The sequence below is a fragment of the Anser brachyrhynchus genome (assembly GCF_964034855.1).
Source record: "Anser brachyrhynchus genome assembly, chromosome: 8".
Classification (NCBI taxonomy): domain Eukaryota; kingdom Metazoa; phylum Chordata; class Aves; order Anseriformes; family Anatidae; genus Anser; species Anser brachyrhynchus.
This window is the reverse complement of record NC_137702.1, coordinates 32697743-32721714: the sequence shown is the minus strand read 5'-3', so window position 1 is coordinate 32721714 and position 23972 is coordinate 32697743. Positions and strand designations below refer to the sequence as shown.

Here is a 23972-nt window from a genome sequence, read left to right as displayed (position 1 = left end):
CATGCGAGAGAGGCAGAACATTTATTTGGCTTGGCATCATCTCGCTGTGCTTCCCCTTGGCGGTGCCATCATCTGTGTGAGGCCTTACCAAGCACTCACAAGAGCATGGCCTGGCAGCAGCCACACCAGGCACCCACCCAGCCAGCCCACCAGCAATGGGGATGTTCCCCACGGGTCCCCACAGCCCCCCAGTGCAGGGAGTCCCCTGTGGAAGGTACAAGTGTTAAACCTTGCTGGATAATTGACAGCCAAGTCCCCTGTCTGATTCAGAAGCCGTAACCCCAGAGGGGAGAGCCGATTTAACAGCTATCCAGCTTCTCTCCTGATTGATCTCTGAATGGTTGGTGTTTGGTTTGCTTCTGTTTCCTTTAGGTGCAAAACCATTCACATTTCTGCTGTCCTTACTACTGATTCTCTTCTCTCTTGGCAGTGGGCTGGCTCTTCTCTTTGCAGCCTGTGGTCTTTTTCTGGTTTGCAGATCTGCAGTGTTATCTAACCCCACCTTCTTAGCATTCAGGAGGAAGATGTTGTGTCTTTGGCCTGCTCTTGGGCCTGGCTGTCCCTGTCTGTTTTCCGTGATGAGGCTATTCACTGAAGACAAACCTGCGTCTTAACTATAGCCACTGGTGGAACAGAAGGATGTCCTTGAAGAATCTTCTAAGCATACCAGATCCTGCCTTAATGCAGAAATTTAGGTAAGATGGTCTGCTTTTCTTTTCCTTATGTTTTTAGGACTCAGTAGCATTTTCTCTGTATCGCATGATCAAGTCAGGCTATTTCTATGCACAGTTATACATGAAAAAAGAATTGCACTACACAGGTCTTTGTGCTTCAGTATGAGCAGTATGAGAAACCCAGATTCCTGAAGCATACCCACAGACCCAGTAATAATCCAAAATAAATGGCTGTTTCTAAAATAACATAATCTATCATGCACAGACTTGATGGCTCTCTGTTTCCAGATGGACATTACTTACATGGCCAATCATTAAAGGTAAACCATATGGCTTTATCTCTTTTTTGTATATTTCTCTCATATGTCAGTGTCTAGAACGCATTTGGCTACATGACTGGATAGGGGTAGGAGTTGGTCACTTCCACCTTAAAAGTGTTTTACTGCTCAGCATGCTCTAGCAGGCTGCACCCAGGCAGACTGTATGGTCCCTTGCACTGGGTCCTTTTTCTAATTCCACTGTGTGATCTCCAGATAATGCCATTAGAGCGTGTAAAATTTGATTTCCATTTCGTCAGTGTCAGAAGCTTATCAAAGATTGCCTACAAAAACATTGTGCTACAGGGTGAATCCAGGACATATGGGCATAACATTAGTCACTATGGCCTCCTCAGCTCCTCCAGCAATTGCCATCAAGGATGGGAGGCACGTCCTATACTTGAAAGGAGGATGTGCATTTCCCAATGTGTCTTCTAATAATGAACACCTCTAATTCCAGTACGGCAGGACAAGTCAGCAACCAAGCCTTATTCAAATCCGTAATGTAAAGAGTTGACCTCACTGTAACCTAACCTATAGAGCCCAGTGCATATGTTGTACACCACTTGCTTGCATGTTGTCTCAGGGCAGGCCTCCAGTGTGAGCAAACACTGCTTGTGCCTAGGGCAGCGAGGCTGAGATGGTGGCAAGAAACAGCAGAGCTGGGCTTTTTCCTCTTCTAATACCAGCTTCTTATTTCTGTCTTAACATACTGAGGAATGACACATTCCTTATACTCCTCACACCAAGGGGTATTTTCTGTTGGCTAAACAACATAAAGTATGTCATTTTATTTAACCGTCTTTGTAATCTCGGATAATGAAGCCACCAGGCACATATTAGGATTAGTGTAGTGCCCCGAGTAGACGTCTGGGTCCTGAGCAGAGTTCTCCCTGCGTTTTGCTCTGCAACAGAAGTGCTGATTAAAGTGCAGAAATGAAGATTTCCAAGAAAGGACAAAGCAGCCTTTACAACATGCTTGAATCATGCTGTTTTCTGGGGAAAGCTCCTGCTGCCCTTCTCCTCAGTACCCAGGGGCATCTCGGCCATCAGGAGACCTGGTGTTAAGCTGTTCTCCCATCTTGACTATTACAACAATAGGGGTTTGCTTTGTGCAATTTCATCTTATTCTGGTGCAGCTGACCTCAGAATATGGATAATCCAAAGCAAACTCCAAGTCAGTCTTTGGAGCCCCCAGGCTACAGTTCTGGAGAATTTATAGGGGCATCAGCTCAAACTAGCAACTGATCAAGAAAAATAACGTGCAGAGAGGAATTTGAATAGCTCATCATCTGTGCATGGGCTACAGAGGTAGGAGCCAAGCTTGTTGATCATCCTGCTTCTTGGTTAAAGAACGTTTGTATGGAGAGTGCACAGACATTTAGCCTTTCTTACCTCGGTACTTGGTTTCATGTAGACATGTATCAAAAGGGATATTTCCTCCTGCCATTTCTGGGGTACTGACTTTCCTCATAAAATTCACTTTGACTAGATTCCTTTTTCTATGGGCTCCCACAGATCACATCATCTATCACTTTGTTATGTTTTATTATTAATAACTATATGTATAGTAGTTTCTTGCCTCACAAGAAAAGCAAATATATCACTTGCACTCTTGGCATCAGCACTGACTCTGTTTACGTGATGATAAAGTTGAAAGTTCCCATCCTTATGCTTTTTACCCTCTGTGCTTTGGACTTGCTTTGAATTTTCTTCTTTCTTTCTTTGCTCCTCTCTTACTTCTTCAGATGTTTTCACTAGCCACTGTGGCCCCCTATCTGTGTCTGTCCACACAACTTAACAAACAGGTACAGAAACCTTCTCCTTTGACATCTCTTTCAGGAATAAACTTCCCTATATATCTGTCCTTTGCTAACTTACCACTTGTATTTGGTTTTGCTGAAAAGAATAAATAAGGGACTGTTCCCAGAAGCACCAGCTATATTTGTGAAAGGCCACTCTACAAGCTAAAGGTAGTTTTCAAATCACGTCAGATTTTAGTCCCTTTATACAAAAGTGAACTTAAAAAAATATTACTACATTAAGTTAAAGATTAGGTACTTGTCTGGGAAATAGTTAGGCAAAATATGTCCTTATAAAGCATATTTGTTATTTTCCTGTATGAAAAAAAAATTCTATTATAGAAATTAATTGAGCCATTTTTCTCTTTCTTTTTTTTTTTCCACTAGTGATTTTCAGATTTCCTAAGTCTTGCCTATCACTGTAACAGATTACATTGGTCACAAATAAAATGCTGAAGAACTGTATCTGCACATATCAAGTATATTTTCTTCTAGGGAAGTATAATAGAAATAGAAGTGTTAGAAACAAATATTTCTGTCCATGTATTTCAGGAAACCGTTTATGTTTTTGCAAAGTGAGACCAAAGGTAAAGGTTGTGATGCACTGGACATCTTGCACTTGCCTCCTCAAAAGGAGTCTTATTTGTGTGCAGTGGCGCTTGAGATACTCCAATGGGGCAAAGTGAATCAGGTCAGAAACGTAGAGTTTGGAGTCTGTATTATTTGAAGCAGTAATTGCACTGCAGGTCACTAGCTAAGAAGCTGCTGTTTGTAAGGTAAATATTTTGTATCAAGTCATTACTCAGTTTGTTATGAGCTGTGGATGGATAATAAAAAAGACTACAGTAATATCTGGATGATAGTCTCTACACTGATCAACTGCAAATGATCTGATTAAGTCAGCTGCTAATTCCCAGTTTAATTAATCCTGATGGGCTATTGATGCGCTACAACTGTTTGTCCTAATAATGAGTTTTGAAATTAGACTGTGACAAGACACTTAGACAGCTGCCAAGGAAAATAATCATTTAAGAACGCGAGCAATGAAGATGACAGAGGAGGAATGGCTGCTATTTGACAGAAAATTCACATGGCTGTGTCACATGTGTTTTATTTTTACATTTGGAGCACATTAACTGTACCAGCAGTAAGTGGTGACTGCAAGACACATAACTAGCTTTACAATTAAGGATGCTACTTCTCATCAGTATGCAAAAGCTAAACATGAAACATGAAGTGTGTTAATAGCAGAATATATGTAGCTACAGATCATTGAACAATTTAGGTCAGTCCTTTGCAATGTTTAATTAGACTAATATATCTGTTTGCAATTAATAACAGATGTGACAAGCTAATGTGTCCATGTACTGACAAATTAACCTTTGCCCATCAGCTGCTCAGATCTGTGAGAAAAGTGCCATATTTTGCCTCTGTTCAATTGAACCTAAATAAAATTGCAGGATAATTATAAACATAAATGTTATTAGAATGTGCTTTCCATGGGAAGCATGAGCCAAACGAGAGCATTTCTCAGCCAGGTCATCATACTGTACTTTGCCACGTGACAAAAACTGCAAATAATATTTTTCAATTTGTCTTGGTGCAATTAGTGTTTGGTTTGACAGATGCTAGTTGGATAGTTCTTATCTTCAATGGACCTGGGACATACCGGAGCCCCCATATTAAGAGCCAGGGTAAGAATGCTTCCCTAACCATTCAGTCTTTGGCTTTATTTGCTGTCTGCATGCAAACATGCCCTCAATTTTTGACAAGCCTTACCACTGAAGTGACGTGGCAGACGTGTCTGTCAGGACTTGGCTGAGGCCATCAGCATATTCCAGATAACTAATGTGAGCATCTCACACCCCCTGGGCTGGTGGTCTGTTCGCATTTCCACTGTAACCTCTCTCTCTCACCCCACCTCCATATATAATACACATATACTCATACACATAAATAAATGCATGTGTACCTTTGTATACACATTTATATACACATATATGTACACATTATTTATAGTAAAGGTACTTGCATATAATACTATGATATAAAATTTCAAGTTACATGCAATGGTTATTTTCCTCTTGATAAGGCCTACAATTACATACTTTTAACATTTAATATCTTGAAAGTGAGCGGCATGTTTCGATGTCTCCATGTCTGAACACTCACCACTCCTGGAAAATTAGCCTTCTTTGACACTATTGGCTTCCTCTGGGTGCTTTCTGTTAATGACTGTCTAAGACAAAATACTGGCCTAGGCAGACCTTTGTTTTGGCCCAGCACTGCTATTCTTGCAAGTCTTGGTCTGTGTTTTTACTCGCTTGTTTCTGTTGATTAGGAACATGTGCAGACTCTGGAGCCTGGCTTCATGCTGTGATGGCTGGAAACCTGTTGTGTGATGCAACACTGAGGAGCAAGCAAGCCCGGGGCTCCTACTGTGACCCAAGAGAGAAGGGGCTCCAGACCTGGGCAGGTAGAGAAGCTTCTAGTACATGCTCTCATTATTTGCTTTAATACCTAAAGTTTTGGTCTCAGGATCACCCCATATTTGGATTATATTTAAAACATCACATCTGAGATTAAGTAGTGTCAAATTATCAGCAGCTTAGAAGTAGTACTGGATCTGAGCGAAAACTCATAAAAATAAGGCAACAGTAAGACACAAAGGAACCATCAGTTACATATACTATGGCTCTCTTGGACACCTCCTGCTTTGTGCTGCTCAAAAACACACATTAGGACTAGATGTATATTGACATTCTGTACCCAAATCAATGTCAAGAGGTAAAGCATCATTGTCTTTCAGCCATAAAGCTATGGTGCCACCCTGTTTTCCCTCCAAAAAAAGTCAGATGCTCGCAGCCTGAATGTACTGCCCTTACAATGAATGCCACATTGTCATCAGCATTCAGCACCACGACCACAGAATAAAGGGAGACAAGACAGTCACATGAGAAAGACGAGATAAAAAGAAAGCAGAGAGCAAGAATAAAATGCCTTATGTCTGTGCTGCAGACTTCTGCCCTCCCTCCCTCATCGATCGTTCTCTGGCACTTGTTCATCAGCTGGGCGGCTGGGTGCAGTGCAGGATGGTGGGACCGGCCACAGCCACAGGCACAGCACAGACCTGGCCCATGCAGGTGCGAGTGGCAGCAGCATGCCCTGCAGCTCTTCCTCCAGAAAAGCCTGTCATGCTCATGCAGCACTGGGGACTTGTCCTCCTTAGCTCCAGCAGATCCCAAGAAACAGAGACCCTTACACCCATTTCGTCTCTGGAAATTGTTATCAAGGTTGGTGCTTGTGGCTGGGGTGTTGCCTGAGCTGAGGACTAGGTGGGCAGCAGGGGCAATAGGGATTCTCCACATTTGGTGGCAACTTTTCCTGCTCTACGTTAGGCTCTGTTAAGAAAACCAAGTTATTGATGGGATTTGTTGGGAACAGAACTTGGGCAGGCTGTCCACTTGCCATCCTCTTCAGTGCTAACAGCTAAACTTCACAAGTTCCTACTTTTTAAGGCCAAATATTCTGCCCCATAGCCCACATCTTAGAGCATGTTTTTTTAAGGTGAAAATTACCATCTCACTTGAATCTCCACATAGGCATTTTTTAATTCTACCTTGGACTTTTTTTTCTTCTTCCGATCTGGTAGGCATAGTCATTCTTCAAACTAAGAATAAATCAGAAAGGTGTGTAATCTGAATCAACCAACACTTGAGAAAAGAAGATTGTGGCCTATTTTGACACACAAATACTCTCAAAGAAGCAAGCAGTCATAATTCTACCCTTGAAGACCCTATTTGAGGACAATGGGGATAAGGGTAGAAGAAAGGAATAAGCCCTACGACAGAAAATACCACCCAAAAAAGTTAAGGTACAAACCGAATCCCGCCTCCATGTCAGCATGCCTACAAAAGAGGTGTGCCTCTGCCTAAGCACTGGGTGGAGTTCCAAGCTCTTCCGTTTCTTTTAGGAATAAATTTTATCTTTGGTGATGTGATGGTGTGAGGCACATTTGAAATTAACTGCTTTTTATAGAACAGCAAAAGGAGAGAGTTGCTCTGTCCTCAGGTACTCAAAGCCTAACATGCAGTAGGCCCATGCTAGCTATATTATGGACTGGTCTCTTCAGAAGGTTTGGTTTTAATTATTGTACAACTGCTTGTGTGTTTGAAGGAGGGAATAAATTTTGAGATGACTCTTGCCCCCTTTTTGCCCTGTGTATTCCTGGGTGTGTGAAAGAAAAGTAGCTGCTCATCCTCATGGGAAAAAAAGAAGTGCAATGGATTGGAAAAGCGCGTACGTTACTTTGAAAAGTTCATCCACATGTTTCTGAGTAGTCTGGGAAAAAAAAAAAAAAAGAAATCTATAAATGCTACATAACTTTTTCATGAATATGGCCCTTAGCTAGGCTGAACTTCCAAAAAATGGTTTTGAAGCACTACAATCCTGTAACTTGACAGCTCCTTTATAACAAAGCCTGTATTTGTGTGCTTCCAGGAAACAGTTAAGATGCATATATGAACCTAAATAGCAGGTTGTGTATAACCAACAATTTCTAAATGGTGTGTGAGACATTTGAGTGGATTTATCCCTCTAGTCCCAGTTCTGAAAACCTGCATCCCAGTCAGGGCTGCTTATTCACTTGCACGTGGTTACCAAGCTGCAGGAAGGTACCCATGCGTGTCTGTGCGGGATGCCGATGCGTAGTCCTGGAACAGTGAGTAGTTTAAAAATGAGGCCAGTTCCTGGGCTGTGGGTTAGTGTGCTCCTACTGCAGCTGATCTTACCGCAGAGGTGCCAAAGTTGGATTTCGTGTGCAGGATCACAGCTCAGTGTCCAATGCACATGCTAAACAATGAATACACTTCTCCGAATAGGCTTTTTATTTACTTAGTAAATAAGAAATGAATGAAAATCTGATATTCAACATCTAGGCGTGAATAACCGAAAGGTTGGAATTAACTCTGACAGTTATTCTTGCTGTTTTACTTGAAAATGTGAGGCTTAGTAACGTTTCTTCTTGCACACTTCAACTTTCATGTCTCACATAGCAAGAGTTATTTCGTTTCTCTATATATTTACAATCAAAGGATACATGTATGAGGGCCCTAATAATTTTCAGAGATTTTTGTTTCAAACCATTAAAGCTGAAATACATTACTCCCTTTCCAAAGCTTTCAGAAAATAAGCAGATGAAAGGTCTGGTTTTTTTGTTCTTCTTCTTCTTCTTCCACTTGTACAAATAACATATAATAACACCTGCATTCTAAAACTTTTTTTTCCTGCCCTTCATATCCCAAAACAGTATAAATTGATGTGGTTTAGATCAGCTATTAAAAATTCCTCTCTACCTTCTCCTCAATTTCCAGCAAAGCAATACAGCCCTGGTAGACTGGTATTATGGATACATGGTATTACTTCATAACCTATCATCATATGAAATCAGATTCTCTATCAAAAACAAAAGTTTTAGCAGGATGAAATTATGATTCTGTGAGCAGGGCTCCTGTTCTGGCATCAACATTGATGCAAAATTGATGAAACTTCCAAGTGAAATTGCATTGTTTGATCTTCACAGTCCTGGAATAACATAGCCTAAAGCTACAGTTTCTGTAAACTTACTTTGCACAAACGACTTAGCTAGTACTGATGTATTGACATAGTGTGCCCATGAATGACATTAGGGCTACTTAGAAAAGAGACAAAATAACAGCAAAAGAATGCAGCAATTGGTTCTGAAATTACCTTTTTCCAGAGAACATCTCTGAAAAATTACCTTTTTCTGCCATCTCACTCAAAAATTACCTTTTCCAACTGAAGCTTTCTCAAAGTGCCTTGATGTTAAGCAATATAGTTTTTAGTTGAAAATGTCACAAGGCCATGAAAAGAAATTGATAGAAAATTTCAGGGTTCCTTGTTGATATTTGAAGCAGCCTGTGGATTTTTGTTCTTTAACACAACTCTCCTCTGCTGTGCTACCACTTTGATTTCTGTATTGCCAAAAACAGCATGTTTCTAGGATTAATGGCTTCACCAAGAGGAATGGGAAGGTGGTTTAGTTATTGCTGTGGAGGTGATGTTGCCAAGAGGAAATTGGTAAACAGATTCCTTCTGAGTCCTTTCAAATCACAGAGAAAGGGGTGGTTTTTTTTTTTTTTTAATAATGGTAATGAAACAGAATAAATAATCTCTTAATTTTATTATTTTTTCTTAAGGTGAACATAAATGCAACAGTACTCTGATATCTGAACTACTTTGGTAAAGGTGTTCAGATATTTGTCTACACATGTGGCTGGGAGGGAGCGGTGATCCAGAGCTCTTGGAAATCAATGGAAGGGCTCCCATCGCCTCAGCAGGCTTTAGCTCAGACCTATAACTGGATGTTAAGAGACCAGGTGACTGCCAGCAGGAATTTAGAGTGGAGGATTGCACAGACAGGGATCAGGTTTTTCTGTACTTTATAAGATTGAAGCCTCAGGCTGTTCATGCAGGTGGATCTAACACCCATATGCAGCCTCAGTGAACTGTGGCAGTCAATAGAGGCAGTGTATTAGCAAAACTGGGAGCCAGGAAACGCTGAGATTAAAGGTATGGGCACCCGAATACTGTGAGACAGCTAGGGGATAATTTCACAGGGCCTCAGCAGTAATTGCATGTGTGCATGTGTTCTTGCTGTGGTAAATGCAAGGTTACCTTTCTCTGAGGAGCAAGATACTTTGCATTTACTGGGGGCAAGAGCATGGATGCAGGCAATTACTGCAGAACAGCTGACTCTCCACAAGCTCTCACCCCTGTAACTCATTCATATGCTCATGACATCTGGAAGAATTCATCTCACAATCCGTATGCAGTCTAAACTAGTATTTGAGGTTCCTTCCATGGTCAACAGGGCCAGAGAGGCCCCTCCAGAACCCGCCCACCCAACCCAGTAGGACTTTCACCCCTTCTGATCACAGGCCTTTAGGAAGTCCTGGGCACTCCTGGCCTACATGCAGTCAGGATAACACACCACATCCCACACACGGTGTCTTCACAGTGGTGGCACTTGTAATGCTGGGTCCACCCAGCATTGCTGTGACACCCAGCTTTGTGGTTAACCTGCAGCCAATGCAACATGTAGCGCTGCTCCCGTGCGCTGCTGTCGGTGTCCCCTTCCCACCAGGCCCACAGCCTGTGGCTTTTAGCATTGATGATGATCAAAAGATACTTGGTTTTGCTTTCATAATGTCTCTGTAAAAGTGACTTTTTCAGATTCATCAAAATTTTTGTGTACAAATTATAAAAAATTATTAAAAAATGCAAATAAGTGTAAATAACTAATCTATAGGTAAATGAATATAAAAAATTTATTAGAGATAATGTTAAGAAGATGAATTACAAAATCCCTTTTGGTGTGTATTGTGCTATGTAGGAAACCGCAGTGCATTGAAAAGAGGATTCTTGAACATCAGCTTTTATCGTTTGATGCACACTGCAAGATCAGCTTTGAGGTTTATATTTAATTAATATATTGTGAAGATTTAGCCAGATAAAAGCCTACGGGATAAACAAAACATTCCTCACAGAAACATGCATCTTCATATGTAAGTTTTTGAGGCACTGTAAAATATATTTATTATAAATCATGTCATTTCAAACTGATGTCTGTGAGTTCATGAATCAAGGGCAAGCACAGGATTAACCAGAACACCTCAAATAGTGAATTTTTGGTTCCCTGAGAAAATCTATGTAATGCCTTCATTGATGTCATGTTATATTGACTGAAATTGTTGGTCAATTCTCACTGCCTGTGGCTCTGATATTGTTACCAGGATTGTAACTGTGGCTGGCTGGAATCAGACAGCTGTGCACTGTGAAAGCACTTGAGGTTGTTCCCGAAGTTGTTTTCAATATCTATTAGTGGGGGAAAAAAATAAAATTAAAATAAAATAAATAAAATAAAATAAAATAAAATAAAATAAAATAAAATAAAATAAAATAAAATAAAATAAAATAAAATAAAATAAAATAAAATAAAATAAAATAAAATAAAATAAAATAAAAATAAAATAAAATAAGGAACCCTTTGCATTACTGTTTTAAGGAGACTGCTGGAATCACCATAACACTTTTTGGGGTGAATGGATGTGCCTGCGTAGTGCTGGATGGCAGGGCTGTGCTGCAGTCCTGCATCAGTCTGAGCATGGAGAGGCCTGGTCTGGGTACCAAGAGCTGGGGAAGGACAATCACAGGGATCCTTCACGGAAACGTGATTTTTGCGTAGTTTTGAGACTGATGATTGCCGTTCTTTACCAGTTCTCCTGTAGCTTGTGGAAGACTCAGTGGGCTTTTCCAGCAGGGGCAGAAGGAGGATACGAATGTGTCTGTACTTACAGTATAACTAACATAACATGCACATATACAGTAACAATATTTGAGGTCAGGCCAATCTTTTTGTGGTGGATGCCAAATTATTTTTTAAATCCTATTTTCTTGTGCCAGTCCAAATCTGTCAGTGCCACCAGTTTGCCACCACTGATACGGGGAAAAGGGATGCCCCCTTTCATGGGTGGCTCGGGTAAGGGGCGCTACAAAGACCCTGATTCCACAGTCACCAGTGAGGGGTCATGAGGGCGATGCTGGTATGGGAGGTGAAGGTGCCAGTGCAGATGTCAGCGCTCCTTATAGTCACACCTGCACCTCCACAAAGATGCAGGGTACAGTGACAGTCGAGGAGTTAATAGGAAAAGGTTCCTGAGCAAATCCTGCAGCTGACAGCATCTGTGCAGGATTAGTGCCTTTTTGGTACATCTGCAGCTGGGAAGCCACATCGTGCCTTATTCAAGCCCTTCGTCTTGCCAGGAATGGGAGTTTCCCAGCTCCATCGGGTGATTTCTTCAGCAGCCCTCCGCAAAGATGCAGCACAACACCACACAGAGCCAAAATCAGGCCAAAATCATACACTCTTTACCAGGCATTGCAGTAAATGTCTTACAGTTTCCCTGAATGAGAGAGTGCTTTGAACCTCTTAATTTAGCAGAAGCAATTAACGGGATGGGTCTCTTCCCAACTTGGTATCCCTTTCAGAGGCACTGGCTCTGGGATCCCAAACCCCCGCTGGCCAGTGGAGCTGCCAGGGCACTGAAGCAGCTTCTGTGGGCAGCTGAGTGCCCCGACACTGCCCAGAGGCAGGCTGTTTGGGAATTGGCTGTGTGTTAAGCTGGAGTCACAGGCGAGCTCTTTTAGCAATAATTAATATGGTGCACTCAGGTATTCTGGCATGGGATGATCACATTTTAACACTTAGTTTCATACTGCACTGAAGCAAAGCTAGGTCTGTTATAACCTATGGCATCTTACTCTTTACTACCTCATTAACCTGCTAATGCATCATAAGAGCAGTGTCTGTAATTATACAAAAATCAAGGGGAGAAGGATGATTCTGTAGATTTCTGAAATCCAGTTCAATAAGCAGGAGCTCTTTTGGGGGACTCAGTTTTGAGGAAGGCTGAATGCTGCTGGCTTCAGCTTGCTGTTATGTTACAAAGACGGATTGGGGCAGAATACCCTGCACATCAAGACCTCACAGAGACCTGGGAGCTGGGGTACAGATGAAAGGGTAGGGCACTGCAGTGTTATATGCACTATAATGTTATACCCAATATTATGTTATGTTCCTTTAAAATAAAAGTATGAAGTACAGAATAAAAGGTATGTGTGTGCTCATTAATAGGTCCAAGCAGATGCTGTCAAAGTGTCTGTAGCCTGTAGTAGATACCGCATAGATCAGTGGAGGAGGAACATGCGTCCCATAAGGAGCCCGGTGCTGTTTTGGAGCCCACCACGAGGTGTCCTAGGGCCTGAGCCGAGGGTCTGGACAGGGAGCTCCCAACAGCATGGACCTCAGGCCTCTGCTTCCTATGGGCAGCAGCAGGAAACGTGGACACCTGCAGCGTGTTCAGCACGCACTTGATAGTGTGCAGACACCATGCCATTTAGTCTGCAAAGAAACCACCACAAAGATCTCACACAGTCCAATTTAAAGCCTGTCTTTCACTCGGGAGTGCTGCAGTGCACAGGTACACACAGAATACCCTCGCACAAGACAAGATTTTAGTTTAGTTATGGTTTTTGCATCTCTGGAGCTGCACAGAGCTGCCTGCCCATGGACCAAGCTTTGCTCTTTAAGGCCATACATATTTAATAGAAACAGGTGTCACATTTTTCTTTTAGTAGAGGGACATAAGGCTCACTGTATTAGTTTCTAGGAGACTGAAGACAAATTAGTTTTCATTTTCCTGGTAGTCTGTGAGTGTCGCAGGTTACAAAATGGGGCTGGCCAATAGTTCGAAGACACACAGCTGGCACCAGCTTCTCCAGCTCCCTGCCAGGGCTTTAGGGGTCTGGGAATCCCTTTTCATAGTGACGTGCCTTAACATCAACAAACACGTGTTTTACAAAATGCTGGGGCCAGGGGGAGCAGAGGAAACATACATCAATATTTTTAAAATCCATTTAAAATACAGGAATAAAGTCTAAAATGCTACTCTTCTTTCCTGTGGCTCTGAAATAGAGTCCTGGAGAGACAGGCATAGCCTTCATAAAGCTTGCTTCCCAGAAACACACCTCTGAAAACGGGGAGACAAGCAACTTTATATTACACAAACACACACACTAGGGGTGAAAAATAAGAGCATATAGACACCTGGAGCCAATTGCCCTGGACTTGTTTTATGTGCTGAAAAACCTTTGACAATACATAGCTGGCAGGAACAAAATCAGAAGTGATAGTAAAAAATATGTAGCTAGTATTTATGTCTTGCCCTTTAAACAACAACAAAAAAAAAAAGTATGAGTTATTGTATGATCACTTATATATTACAGGGAATATGAGACACACTTGATTAAAAACTAGCTGAAAGAATAAACGTGTTTCAAAACCCAGCAGATTGGTTTATATAAGGCCAGGGATTAAGGAGATCTCCAATGTCATTTGCCTTTTTTTGGCGTGCTGTGTTATGGCACCCTTGAATAGTTCTGCACTAGCCATAGGCAGTGACATCTAGTAGTGAGGGCAAAAATGATCAACTACAAGCTTCTCTTGCAACTTCTAAACTTGCCTGATAAGCAGCTCAGAACTGGCTCTCCTCTATGCCAGCCCTCAGGCTGCTGAGCACTTGTAGGCAGACTGCCACCGAGTCCTTCACCTGGCAAAGCAGCAAAAAGCAGCAGCAGAATAAGAATTAAAGGATTGTTTAAGGTGGTCTTTTATATATATATATATATATATATATATATATATATATATATATATATAATTTTTTGAAGAGAACTTCCTGGGCTTATTGTTCCTCTGTTCCCCTGCAGTTAATTTGATTTACCTATATCCCAAAGGAAAACAACAACAAAAACAGTTAAATATCCCAGACTTTCAAAACAGCGGCAGAGACAAATAAAGAAATAAATAAATAAGGAAGAAGACCCTGCAAACTGAGATAAAACTGGAATTGTGCAAAGCTGTATAGAGTGGGAAGGCAAAAAAGGTCAAGTTTAGTCATTTGTTGTAGAGAGTGTCTGCCAATGCAACTGGCTGTTGTGGTTAATTGCACTGTTTGAAAAAACTCATTTATTTAATAAATTAATGTTCACAGCCCTGTTAAACAGAAATGTAAATTAGTCAAGCCGTGTAGTTCGTTCTGTCCGAGAACGACGGCGGTCGGGGGGTTACGTTTGCACACTGAAGGGCAGCAGCAGTGAGATGTGATCGGCTCAGGAGAAGCAGTTCTGGAAAGCAGACCAGGAGCTCGGCTCAGAAGCGAATGGTGCTTTCTGCTGCTTTGTTTGCCTTCTGGAGAAAGAAAACATCGTCTCTGAAAATGTCTCAGCACAAACGGATGGCCTGGAGGAGGGAGTCCGGGCTGTAACAGCTCACAGGGCACAGCAGCACTGGCAAATTCCACCATAAATTGCAAGCTGAAATAGCCTGTTGGTATGGATATATCGATAGCTGATGTCCTTTGAGTTAAATAACAGAATAAACATGGATTTGTAATCTTACACCCCCCTCCTGCCGTGTTCAATGAAATTTTGGTTCGGCATATACATAAATAATCAGGCAAGCCAAATAACAGGAATTACATTTTACAAGATATAATTAAACCTAAAAATATAGACTGTCTCTATTATGCAAATAACTGTAAATAACTTCTGCCCAAAAACTGCAGAAGTGTGCTTGCGCAGCTTTAATAGTCACAGACACTGACAGACAGGAGGCTTAAACAAATATTGTCCTTTATTACAGTGTAGAAAACAGAAATCTGTATCAGGAGTAATGATAATTTCTGAAAGCTATTGGAAAAGATAAAAAATAAATAAATTTGAGATTTGTATTCAGGAATTATTTTTTTTAAATAACAATTCCAATTAAGTTCATTGGATAGATAAAACTAAAGATGTCTTATTAAAAATAAAATATTTAAATATGTAACATATAACAGAATGTGCTTCTAACTGGGCCATTCAGTAACAGTGAAATAACTGAGTCATATTTGATATCACTCTTCTGAAAACAGAGAAAATTTTCTGTGGCTGAGACAATACTATGTAATGCTGGTTTTGTTGTTTTGTTTTGTGTGTGTGTGTGTGTGTGAACATACTGCTCTTTCATCTTCTTTTTTTCATTCCTCTGTTTAGAAAGAAGTGAACCAGAGAAGCACAACCTTTGGTAGAATGATCTGTGACACCCCATAATCTTTTGATACCATCTTGATTTCTAATTGTGTTTTTCACATTTTTAGCAAAAGAAATATGAAAAAAAAAATCAGAAATGTAACCTATATTATTATACTTTAATGCAATGTTCTACTTTTCTGTTTGTAGTTCTTGAAGTTTTTGTCTTACTTCATTAAACATTTAATAAATCACTGCCAGTTTTGTGACAGATTTTAACCATAACACAAACAGCGGGAGGTGTAAACTCAGTTCTGTTCGTATAGGCATATAATATCCGTGTCGACATCATCATCCCCTCAAGGTATATTGGCAAAACAGCCAATGGAAGCTAAGCTTTTTCCGACAAAGCTTCGAAAATAAAGTTTTCTTCTTTTATCTTACTACAAATCAATTGGAGCCCTTACAGCAAAATCCTATAAAATAACTTCAAACACCACTTCTTAGTCTAAAAATTTGTATTATGGCTAAAACTCTTTGAAGTTTTATGACTGAAGTTTGGAGAAAAATGATTTAAGTGCTGTCTGCTAGACATCAGAGTGTCAAAATTTCTCTCGGTTTTCTTGACACATAAACTGCTACCTACTGTATGTATTTTTAGGATTTTTTTCTTGCTTTTAACCACCTAACCCAGCTTGCTTGATAAAAGTTTCTTAACTGCAGTTTATCCCATTGAATTAATACCCTTTTAAGTTTCAGCTTGAAATAAATGATTATTTTATTTTTGATTTTTAGTTCCTCTGACAACGCAGGTGGCAAGGGGGTGAAGAGCCTCCTTGGAAGCATCATGTTGGTTTAAACAGAGAAAAGAAAGCAAGTAGAGTGCCAAAAATAAAACAAGTACGGAACCCGCAGCCAAATCCACCCTCAGTGTGGGGCAGATGCTGGGAGGGCCGGGCCTGCTGTGGGGAGCAGTGTCACCGTGGGCTGGGGAACACCACCTGCAGGAAGGCCGCAGAGCTGGAGGATCTTCGGACACCCAGCAGTGGTGGCAGAGATGCATGTCACTGACGTTTCATGGTGCTCCTGCCACCACAAGGCCAGGGACCCAGTCTGCATTCCCATGGGTGCTGCAGGAGGGGTGACAGGCAGGCATTAGGTGCTGCTCCTCTTCATCGGGAGGCCAGCAGCAGGTTCCTGGGTGCATCCCCAATGGCTACTGTGGGCCATTTCCTTGGGGCTGCCCCATTTCACCATGTTAGAGGACAACAGCCAAGCCCCTGCAGCACAGCCAGGCTCCAACAGCCGGGCGGTTTCTGTCCTGACAGGGCCAGGCCTCCCCATCGCCACCTCCTCACCCAGAATGGCTGTATCATCTGCGTGTGAGCTTCTGCGCGTGGAGAACTGCCTCCCTCACAAAACACCTCGTAATCCTCTGCTTTTACACCAAACTCCCAGGGAAACCCCTCACATGCAGTGTGGCTTCTGGCTGGCCAGTGTGCCGTGCATCTTTTCAGCAGTGTTTTAGCCATCTTACTCCAAAACCACACTTAATATTGTTGGTTGTGTTGGTTTCTGAGTTGTTGTTCTGTTCTGTTTTTTGTTAATGTGTACTCTGAGGGCAGGTGGCTGCCAGCCCCAGGAGGGGATGCTGCTCTCCTTGAAGTGCCCCTCATGCAGGTCCCCAGTACGCACTCCTTGTGCAGGGCAGCTCTGACCACTCTGCCCCTTTTGCAAACTAAACCATGAACTGCTGACCACAATTTGAACTGCTTTATTTGGTTAAAATGCCCATTGAGTGCAAAAACCTGAGGAAGGACTTTGAAATCTGGGGTACAAAAAGAACAGCTCGATCTAATCCATGCCTTTTCTATTTACTTTTTTGATTTAATTTAAGAAACAATCAGAAAAGAAAGTCAAAAGGCTAGTCTCTGTAGAAGAAAAATGGTGTCCTATTATCGGAGTTGCATCAAAGTGAAGTGTCAGAATTCAGTACGATGGTCTGCATATAAAAATTAAGCAAGGAACGTGAAATCTGTGAAGAGCAATGGCAAAAAAATGTAAAGAAAAAAAAATCTGTGACATCCTGCATACTGCAGCCTTGCAAAATTTTATTCACCCAAGATGAGTAATTTGTTTTGATGGGCAAGCAAAATATAATCATTTGAGGGAAGAAGGAGGGAAAGGGGAGGGGGGTGCATTATCATCATCTTGGAAAGGGGTGGGTGAGTAGATTTTGTGCCTGAGCTGGTAAATTTGTAGTACAGCTTTGCATGGCTGGAATAATATAATAAACTGACTTAAATATAAATGCCATTTAGGAACTATTCCATAGTGAACAGTTAAAATGATGGCATTCAACAGAACTGCCACAGCAGAGCCTGCTGTTGCTGCTAATTTGCTGGAGTAGTTCTGCTGTCTTTACTTCCTCCGCTGCTCCTGCTGCACCTCGAGGCATGCTGAGGGCTCTCCATCATATGCTGGCTCATAACAAGGCAAGAAGAGGGAGTCTGATTGTGGTGTACAAGAAACTGAAGTGGAGGTCCAAAAGGTCACAGGAAGCCATCAACTGTTTAGAACGGGCGAGCTGGAAAAAGCTCCTGCTAAGGAAAACATCGCATGGGAACAGCTCGCAAGCTCCTCCAGAGCATCCAAGAGGGCTGCTGTATGCAGCAGGGGACTTGGAGCTGCATGCCAGGGACAAAAGCCCGGAAGGCCATATTGTGCTTGATAAGCTTTTAATACAGCACAATTTCAAATTGCCATTAATGCTCCAACGGAGAACTGAGATACACAAGATTTTTCCCTTCTGTCATATGGCATTAGGTCAAAAGACTGGATAATAACAGCGATACATTAGTCCCACCAAAGAACGGCACTGACATATGCAGCACGGGCACACGGGCATATTTTCAGCACCTCCACGAGCACTGCCATGACCTAACTTTCAAACAGTTGCACTCACGTCACACAACGCACAGCTTTGAGAAGGCCCCGGGCTCTCACAGGCAGCTTTGGAAATTTGCCTTTTCTTTTCATGATCTTTTCACCTGGCCTTTTATATATAAGCTGATAGGTAGAGAAGGCCACGCTGGTCTGTGTCACCAAACAGCTGAGTGAGCATTAAACATCCTGGCAAACAGTTTAACACACTCTTCATAAACCGGTTATCCCAGATGAACCATCAGGCTGCAACGCAGATGATAAAGCTCGGTGTGACAATACAGTCCAGACTTCACACTACCAGTCACGTCGATCAACATCTGAACTAACGTCAGAGCCTTCTCCTACTAATGAGCTGCTGCACCGAGACACAGCCTTGCTATCAGTCAGGCAACCATAATGAGGTAGAATGAATGGCAAGACCCCCCTCGTCAGAAGCTTCCTCTCACCCAGCCAGAGAGGGGCTTCACCATTCACTTATTTCAGTACAAACCAAGAGTTTCTTTCTGGAGATCTCTACCAGCATCACACATGCGGTTACTCTGGTACCTCATTTACATGTTAAATGCAGCTGTTTGGAGAGTTTCTACCAGGAAAGAGTATTGACAAAAAAGCAGGAGATTTTTTTTTCCTTCTAATCATTTGCAGTCGTGGTGTTTGCATATAAGAACATCTTAATGTGCACTTTGAATTTAAATGAAAGTACATCGCCATGTTCCCCAAGCTGGACATTTGCATGTTGTATTCTGCTCTGTTTAAATTATCTGGCTACAAGGCACGTTTGTCCAGCTGCTCGGGCTTTGATTTTAAGCAGCAGCTACCACACAGTGCTGTATGCTATTTACACATCCCTTAAAATCACTGGAGGAACCAGAGGGATGTGCTCCAAATCCATAGCTTCCCATCAATACAACAAAGCCACAATAATGACTTCTTTATTTTTCTTTGCCTGTCAAACTGCTGCTGAATGTCCTGAACTGAGCAGTTACTGCCAGGCCCAGAGGTTGTGTCCAAAGCAGAGCTAGGGCAGTTTGCTAAGAAAGTAATTTATAGCTGCAGTGATTGAAGAAGCGCCCATAAACACATACTGTAGGAGAGAAGAAGTCGAGCAATAAGAAAAGCTCTGGCATTTGATACAATCTCCCAATCAACCTCTCTATGGTATTCTTTTTTAGTTACTAAATTAAGAGCAGGGTTGTTTTGTATCTGTACTGAGGTTAACTCTCAGCACAGACAAGTTAGCTATTATTTGTTACTCCTATCAAAACAGTCATTACAGAAAAGCTGGGCTTGGATTCCTATTGCAGGCTGAGGTTGTGACTTGTATCTTTCTCATCTTCCCAAATATTTCAGTCAGGTTTTTTTTCCTTTAAGATAGCAACATCAACAATAGATAACCAACATCTTAAGTATCTCAGTGGCAGGTCTCAGCATGCAATTATTTATTCACTTCTCTTTCCATACTACATAAAAAGGGTTATCAAATTTAAATCTTTAAGACTAATAAGCTGTTGATTAACACTTTTGAGGCAATTAGCCAGCTGTATCACTTATCAACTGACGGAGACGTCGTTGCATTCAGATTTCTCCATGGGACAATGCATGTGTCCAGGGCTCACATGCTTGTTCGCTTTGGCAGGCAGGACTGCAGGCAATGAGAAGTGGAAAGGCACAAGTGACCTGTCCACCGGAGCCCTATGTGGTGGCTCACATGGTCTCTGACCTCTGTTGACTGTGCATCAGGGCAGATACACTAGTGGGGCTCAGCAGAAATGTTTGTGTTTGTTACCACAGCTGCGCATCCCCCAGCCAGCCAGCTCTCAGAGCAGGGCAGCTTTTCACACCACAACACTCGACTCTTGCTGGCTGTATAGGGACCCTGGCCAGGACTCCCCAGCAGCCCTGTCACTGCCAGGATGCTGCAACAGTCCCTCAGGGCTGGTGGCATCTGGCAGAGGCTAAAGCCACCCTTCAGGCTCCTCCAGCTTCTGCCAAGGGACCAATAAAACAGACTCGAGATCAGGGCAGCGCAAATTGCCTTGAATGATGGCTGTACAATTATCCTTGACCAAGGCATGCAGAGGAAAATCTGGTGCGGATGTGATGAAGTAGAAAACCCAGCCCCTTGATTTTTTATGCTAAAGAGCTTATAGGGAAGTAGCCCGGAAAGTGCTCCTTTTTCCTGTGCCTTTTATTTCCTGGAGAGCTGAGATTTCTTTCTTGGAATATATATATATATATATATTTGTGTGTGTGTGTGTGTAAAATAGTAATCCTCCACACATATCTCATTGAAAATGTTTGTGTTTCCATGATTAGTATTTCATATGAAGTTTACCCTTTATTGATAAAAATGGAGTGTCTCCTTTTCTTCTGAAGTTTGTCCTTGTCAGAAGGCTGTTCTCTGTCACAGTGAGCTTTGCTGGATCCTTGCTGGCCCACCCGGCTGTGGGAGGAGAGACTCGTGGCTCCCTGGAGTAGCAGTCCCACTCCTGCCAGCACAGCACACGTGTGACCCACAAGTCCCAGAGTCAGGTGCCCCCTGTCCTGGGGCCTGCGTACAGTTTTTTGCTGGTAGAAGTGTGCATAACCCTGGGCTGCATTGCTGAGAGGGATTCTGCTACCTGGAACACAGCTGCCATTCTCCAAAGGTACAGAAAAGCACTGGTGGGAAAGTATGGCAATACTAAAGGTAGTGTAAATAAAATAAATCCACAGGGCTACAGAGAGGTAATGTTCCACCTGAGATTTACATGCAAACTCTGAATTATTAAAAGCACCCTGGTGAAGATGTCACTAATTAGAAGGATAAAACATTTGTGTACAGAGATCAGATTATTTAAAACATGAATTATTTCTTATTAGGATAATAGTGTCTAATTAAATGTTGACAGAGCTGGATACCAGTTTACACTGTAAAATGATCTGTTAAACATGTTCCCATTAACATCAATACAGCTATTGACAAGCAGATCCAATTTTGTTTTGCTTTGAGAGAGCAGACAATAGCAAGTTTTACTACAGCTATCTTATTTTACAAGCATTAATGAACAATTAACCAACACTAGCACTCTTTCCATCTGTAATCCTGTAGTAGGATCACTAATCTCCACCACTAGCAGCTAATGATGAAGGTCTCTTAAGCTTCACTTCTTATCTCAGCCAGTTCTTAATACTTGCATAAGTATGCTTTCTGAGCAGGGCGGCCCCCCATTGCTCTGCAACTTGAATACAAAAGACTGGTGAAATTTCTGAAGGGTTTTCTGTTCAATAACACTTCTATACTTATGTTTGCCTTCCTACAACAACAAACACAAGTGATCAGCAGAGGAGTAGCAAGGTCACTAAGGGCTCTGTGTTTCCATACTTGTTCTAATACTTATAAGAACGTATTCATGCCCTATTATATGTATTCCCTGGCTGCTCAGGCAGAAGCTCTAAACTGAAATGAAATAAAGGGAAAAAAATAGAAGACTAAAACAGTATTTACTTCAATAACAGGTTTGCTGTTTGTATCAAACAAAAGAAAGTTAGAAAGTGACTATCATTAAAAATACATGCAAGATAAACTGACATTTTTATAGTATACAATACACATGACATTTTCTAACTTCTGTTTCAAAGTGTTCCTGCTTGTACCGTACACACGAGATCTACATAATGGGATGACAGGGAAGTCACCATTCTGTTAAGCGTTTCTGGAATAGCCAAGCCAAGATAAAGCAGCAACCTCTTCTCAGCCAGGGAGCTGTGAACACAGCAGGGGCTGCCCTGAGAATTGTCCTTCCTGTGTCAGGAGAAGGACCTCCATGGTCAGGGAAATGCCCAGAACTAAAATGGGGTGCAGTTAAAATTGGGCAATACAGACCTTCGTCTCCTTTAAGATACCTTTTGCTTTTAAGAAAAACAGATGAAACAGTTATGCAAGACTAATACATTTTCCCTGGTCCGTTTTATTTATAACATGCACTGTGCTTGAACACTGGGGCCCCAACACAAACAGAACTCAGACCAACACAGGGGGGATGTTCCCTGGATAAATGAAAGCCTTGGCGGAACTACTGCAATTGGGCCCAAACATCAATTGCAGCTGTTGAGATTGCTGGAGAAGGAGAACAACAGGCAAGTTGCAAAGGCTAGTTTCAGAGAAGGAGGCGATGCTGACAATTAAAAGTTCACCCTGACCCTAAGCTGTGTGGCTGTTAGCACAGCATGCAGAAGCAGCATCGGGTGGTCTCGTTGTGCTCAGAGATGGAGGTTGTACAAGCACAGGTTACCAAGAGTTGGGAACAAACTTATCTATAAGCTATATCCCCAGGGATGCTTTAGTAATAAATGTCAGGATGAGGTATTGCTGAATAAATGTGCTGTATAAGTGGCTAGAAATTGAGAATTAGTGCTTCTAATGCAATCAGATGCTGCCTCCTTGTATGCACTTGCTCCAAAATGTCTTCTAGATTAAGGCATACAAAGAAGCTGAATTCACTGGGCACCAGTGGCTGAAGGATATCTTGGAAAACCCTCCTATTGAGTGTTGCAGACACTAATTGGCCCCCATGCAAATACAGGCTGGTTTTTGTTGTATTTTTACAATGCATGTCACAACACTGACCTTTTCATTCAGCAGAGCTCCTCAACATTGATAATAAATAGCATTGATTAGAGAAGAACAACTACTTGATCTGTGCTTCCACAGGAATTAGTGAAAAAGCCTCACTTTTACCATATCACCTATTTTTCTGTGATTGTGCCTGTCCAGCATGGCCCAGGTGACTGCAGTACTTCACAGGCGTGTTGAGAGGGGTCCCTGCTTGGGCCAGCTCCTCTGTGCAGGCTGGTAGCTCAGCACCTCTCTGGCTGCTCAGCCTTACCCGAAAAGTAACACCGAGATGCTGAAGTAGCCTGGCTGTGCGTGGTGGAAGGAGCGGGGATAAAGCAGAGAGAGGTTCTGGGACTACCTGCAGCCTTTATTCAAGCAAAACTCCTATTTAAATCAAGAGGAATTTTGCCAAAACGGAGCCAACTAAGATGTCAGAAGCATGCCTTGTCAAATTTAGATAGTGAAATGATTGCTTATGGATAAATCATCAACAATTAGTGAGAAAAGAAGGAAGATACTGGTTTGCTTCACCCAGATTTTCTGTTTATAAGCCTTTGCTGTTTGGCTTCACGTCTGATGTATGGAGATTGCCTTGATGTGACAGGCACTTGCAGCTCATTTCCACTCCCCTCTGCAGGTTTCAGATCTCAGCAATGACTCCAGGTGATGATGGCAGGATCAGATGATGGGGAAGAGGAGGTTGATGGAAGCTAATTTCAGCTGGACACATTACAAGGACTGTACAGAGTGCCCTTTGGTGGGTTGATTTGGATTGCCTGTATATTTGACAATGAGACTGACCTGTTACCCTGACTGCATCACAATTCTTGAGCCATCTTCAACCAAGCTCCATTATACTTGTAGCAGGGAGAAGCAGTTTAGCTGTATTCACACATCCCACCTAGACTACTTTTCTTAAAAGGGCAAGTTTTCCAGGACAGAGATCTGGAGCAACACAGCTAAACCCATTCTGATACCTGACAGA

General features: G+C 42.1%; 1 protein-coding gene across 4 annotated transcripts in view; it reads left to right on the top strand.

The window, feature by feature from the left end:
* Window positions 1-23972, top strand: part of LOC308199181 (uncharacterized protein) — a 145367-nt gene that overhangs the window by 106145 nt on the left and 15250 nt on the right. Inside the window, exons 26-28 of one of the 4 annotated variants that reach the window (XM_080602965.1) lie at window positions 511-3484; window positions 4404-4487; window positions 5135-5269. In XM_080602965.1, coding sequence (XP_080459091.1) covers window positions 3466-3484; window positions 4404-4487; window positions 5135-5269 — 238 coding nt within the window. In that variant the 5' untranslated portion in view covers window positions 511-3465. Of the gene's footprint in view, window positions 1-510; window positions 7201-15468; window positions 16872-23972 lie in introns of those variants that run through there. The other 3 variants (XR_013954433.1, XR_013954434.1, XM_080602966.1) reach the window with 3 other exon arrangements.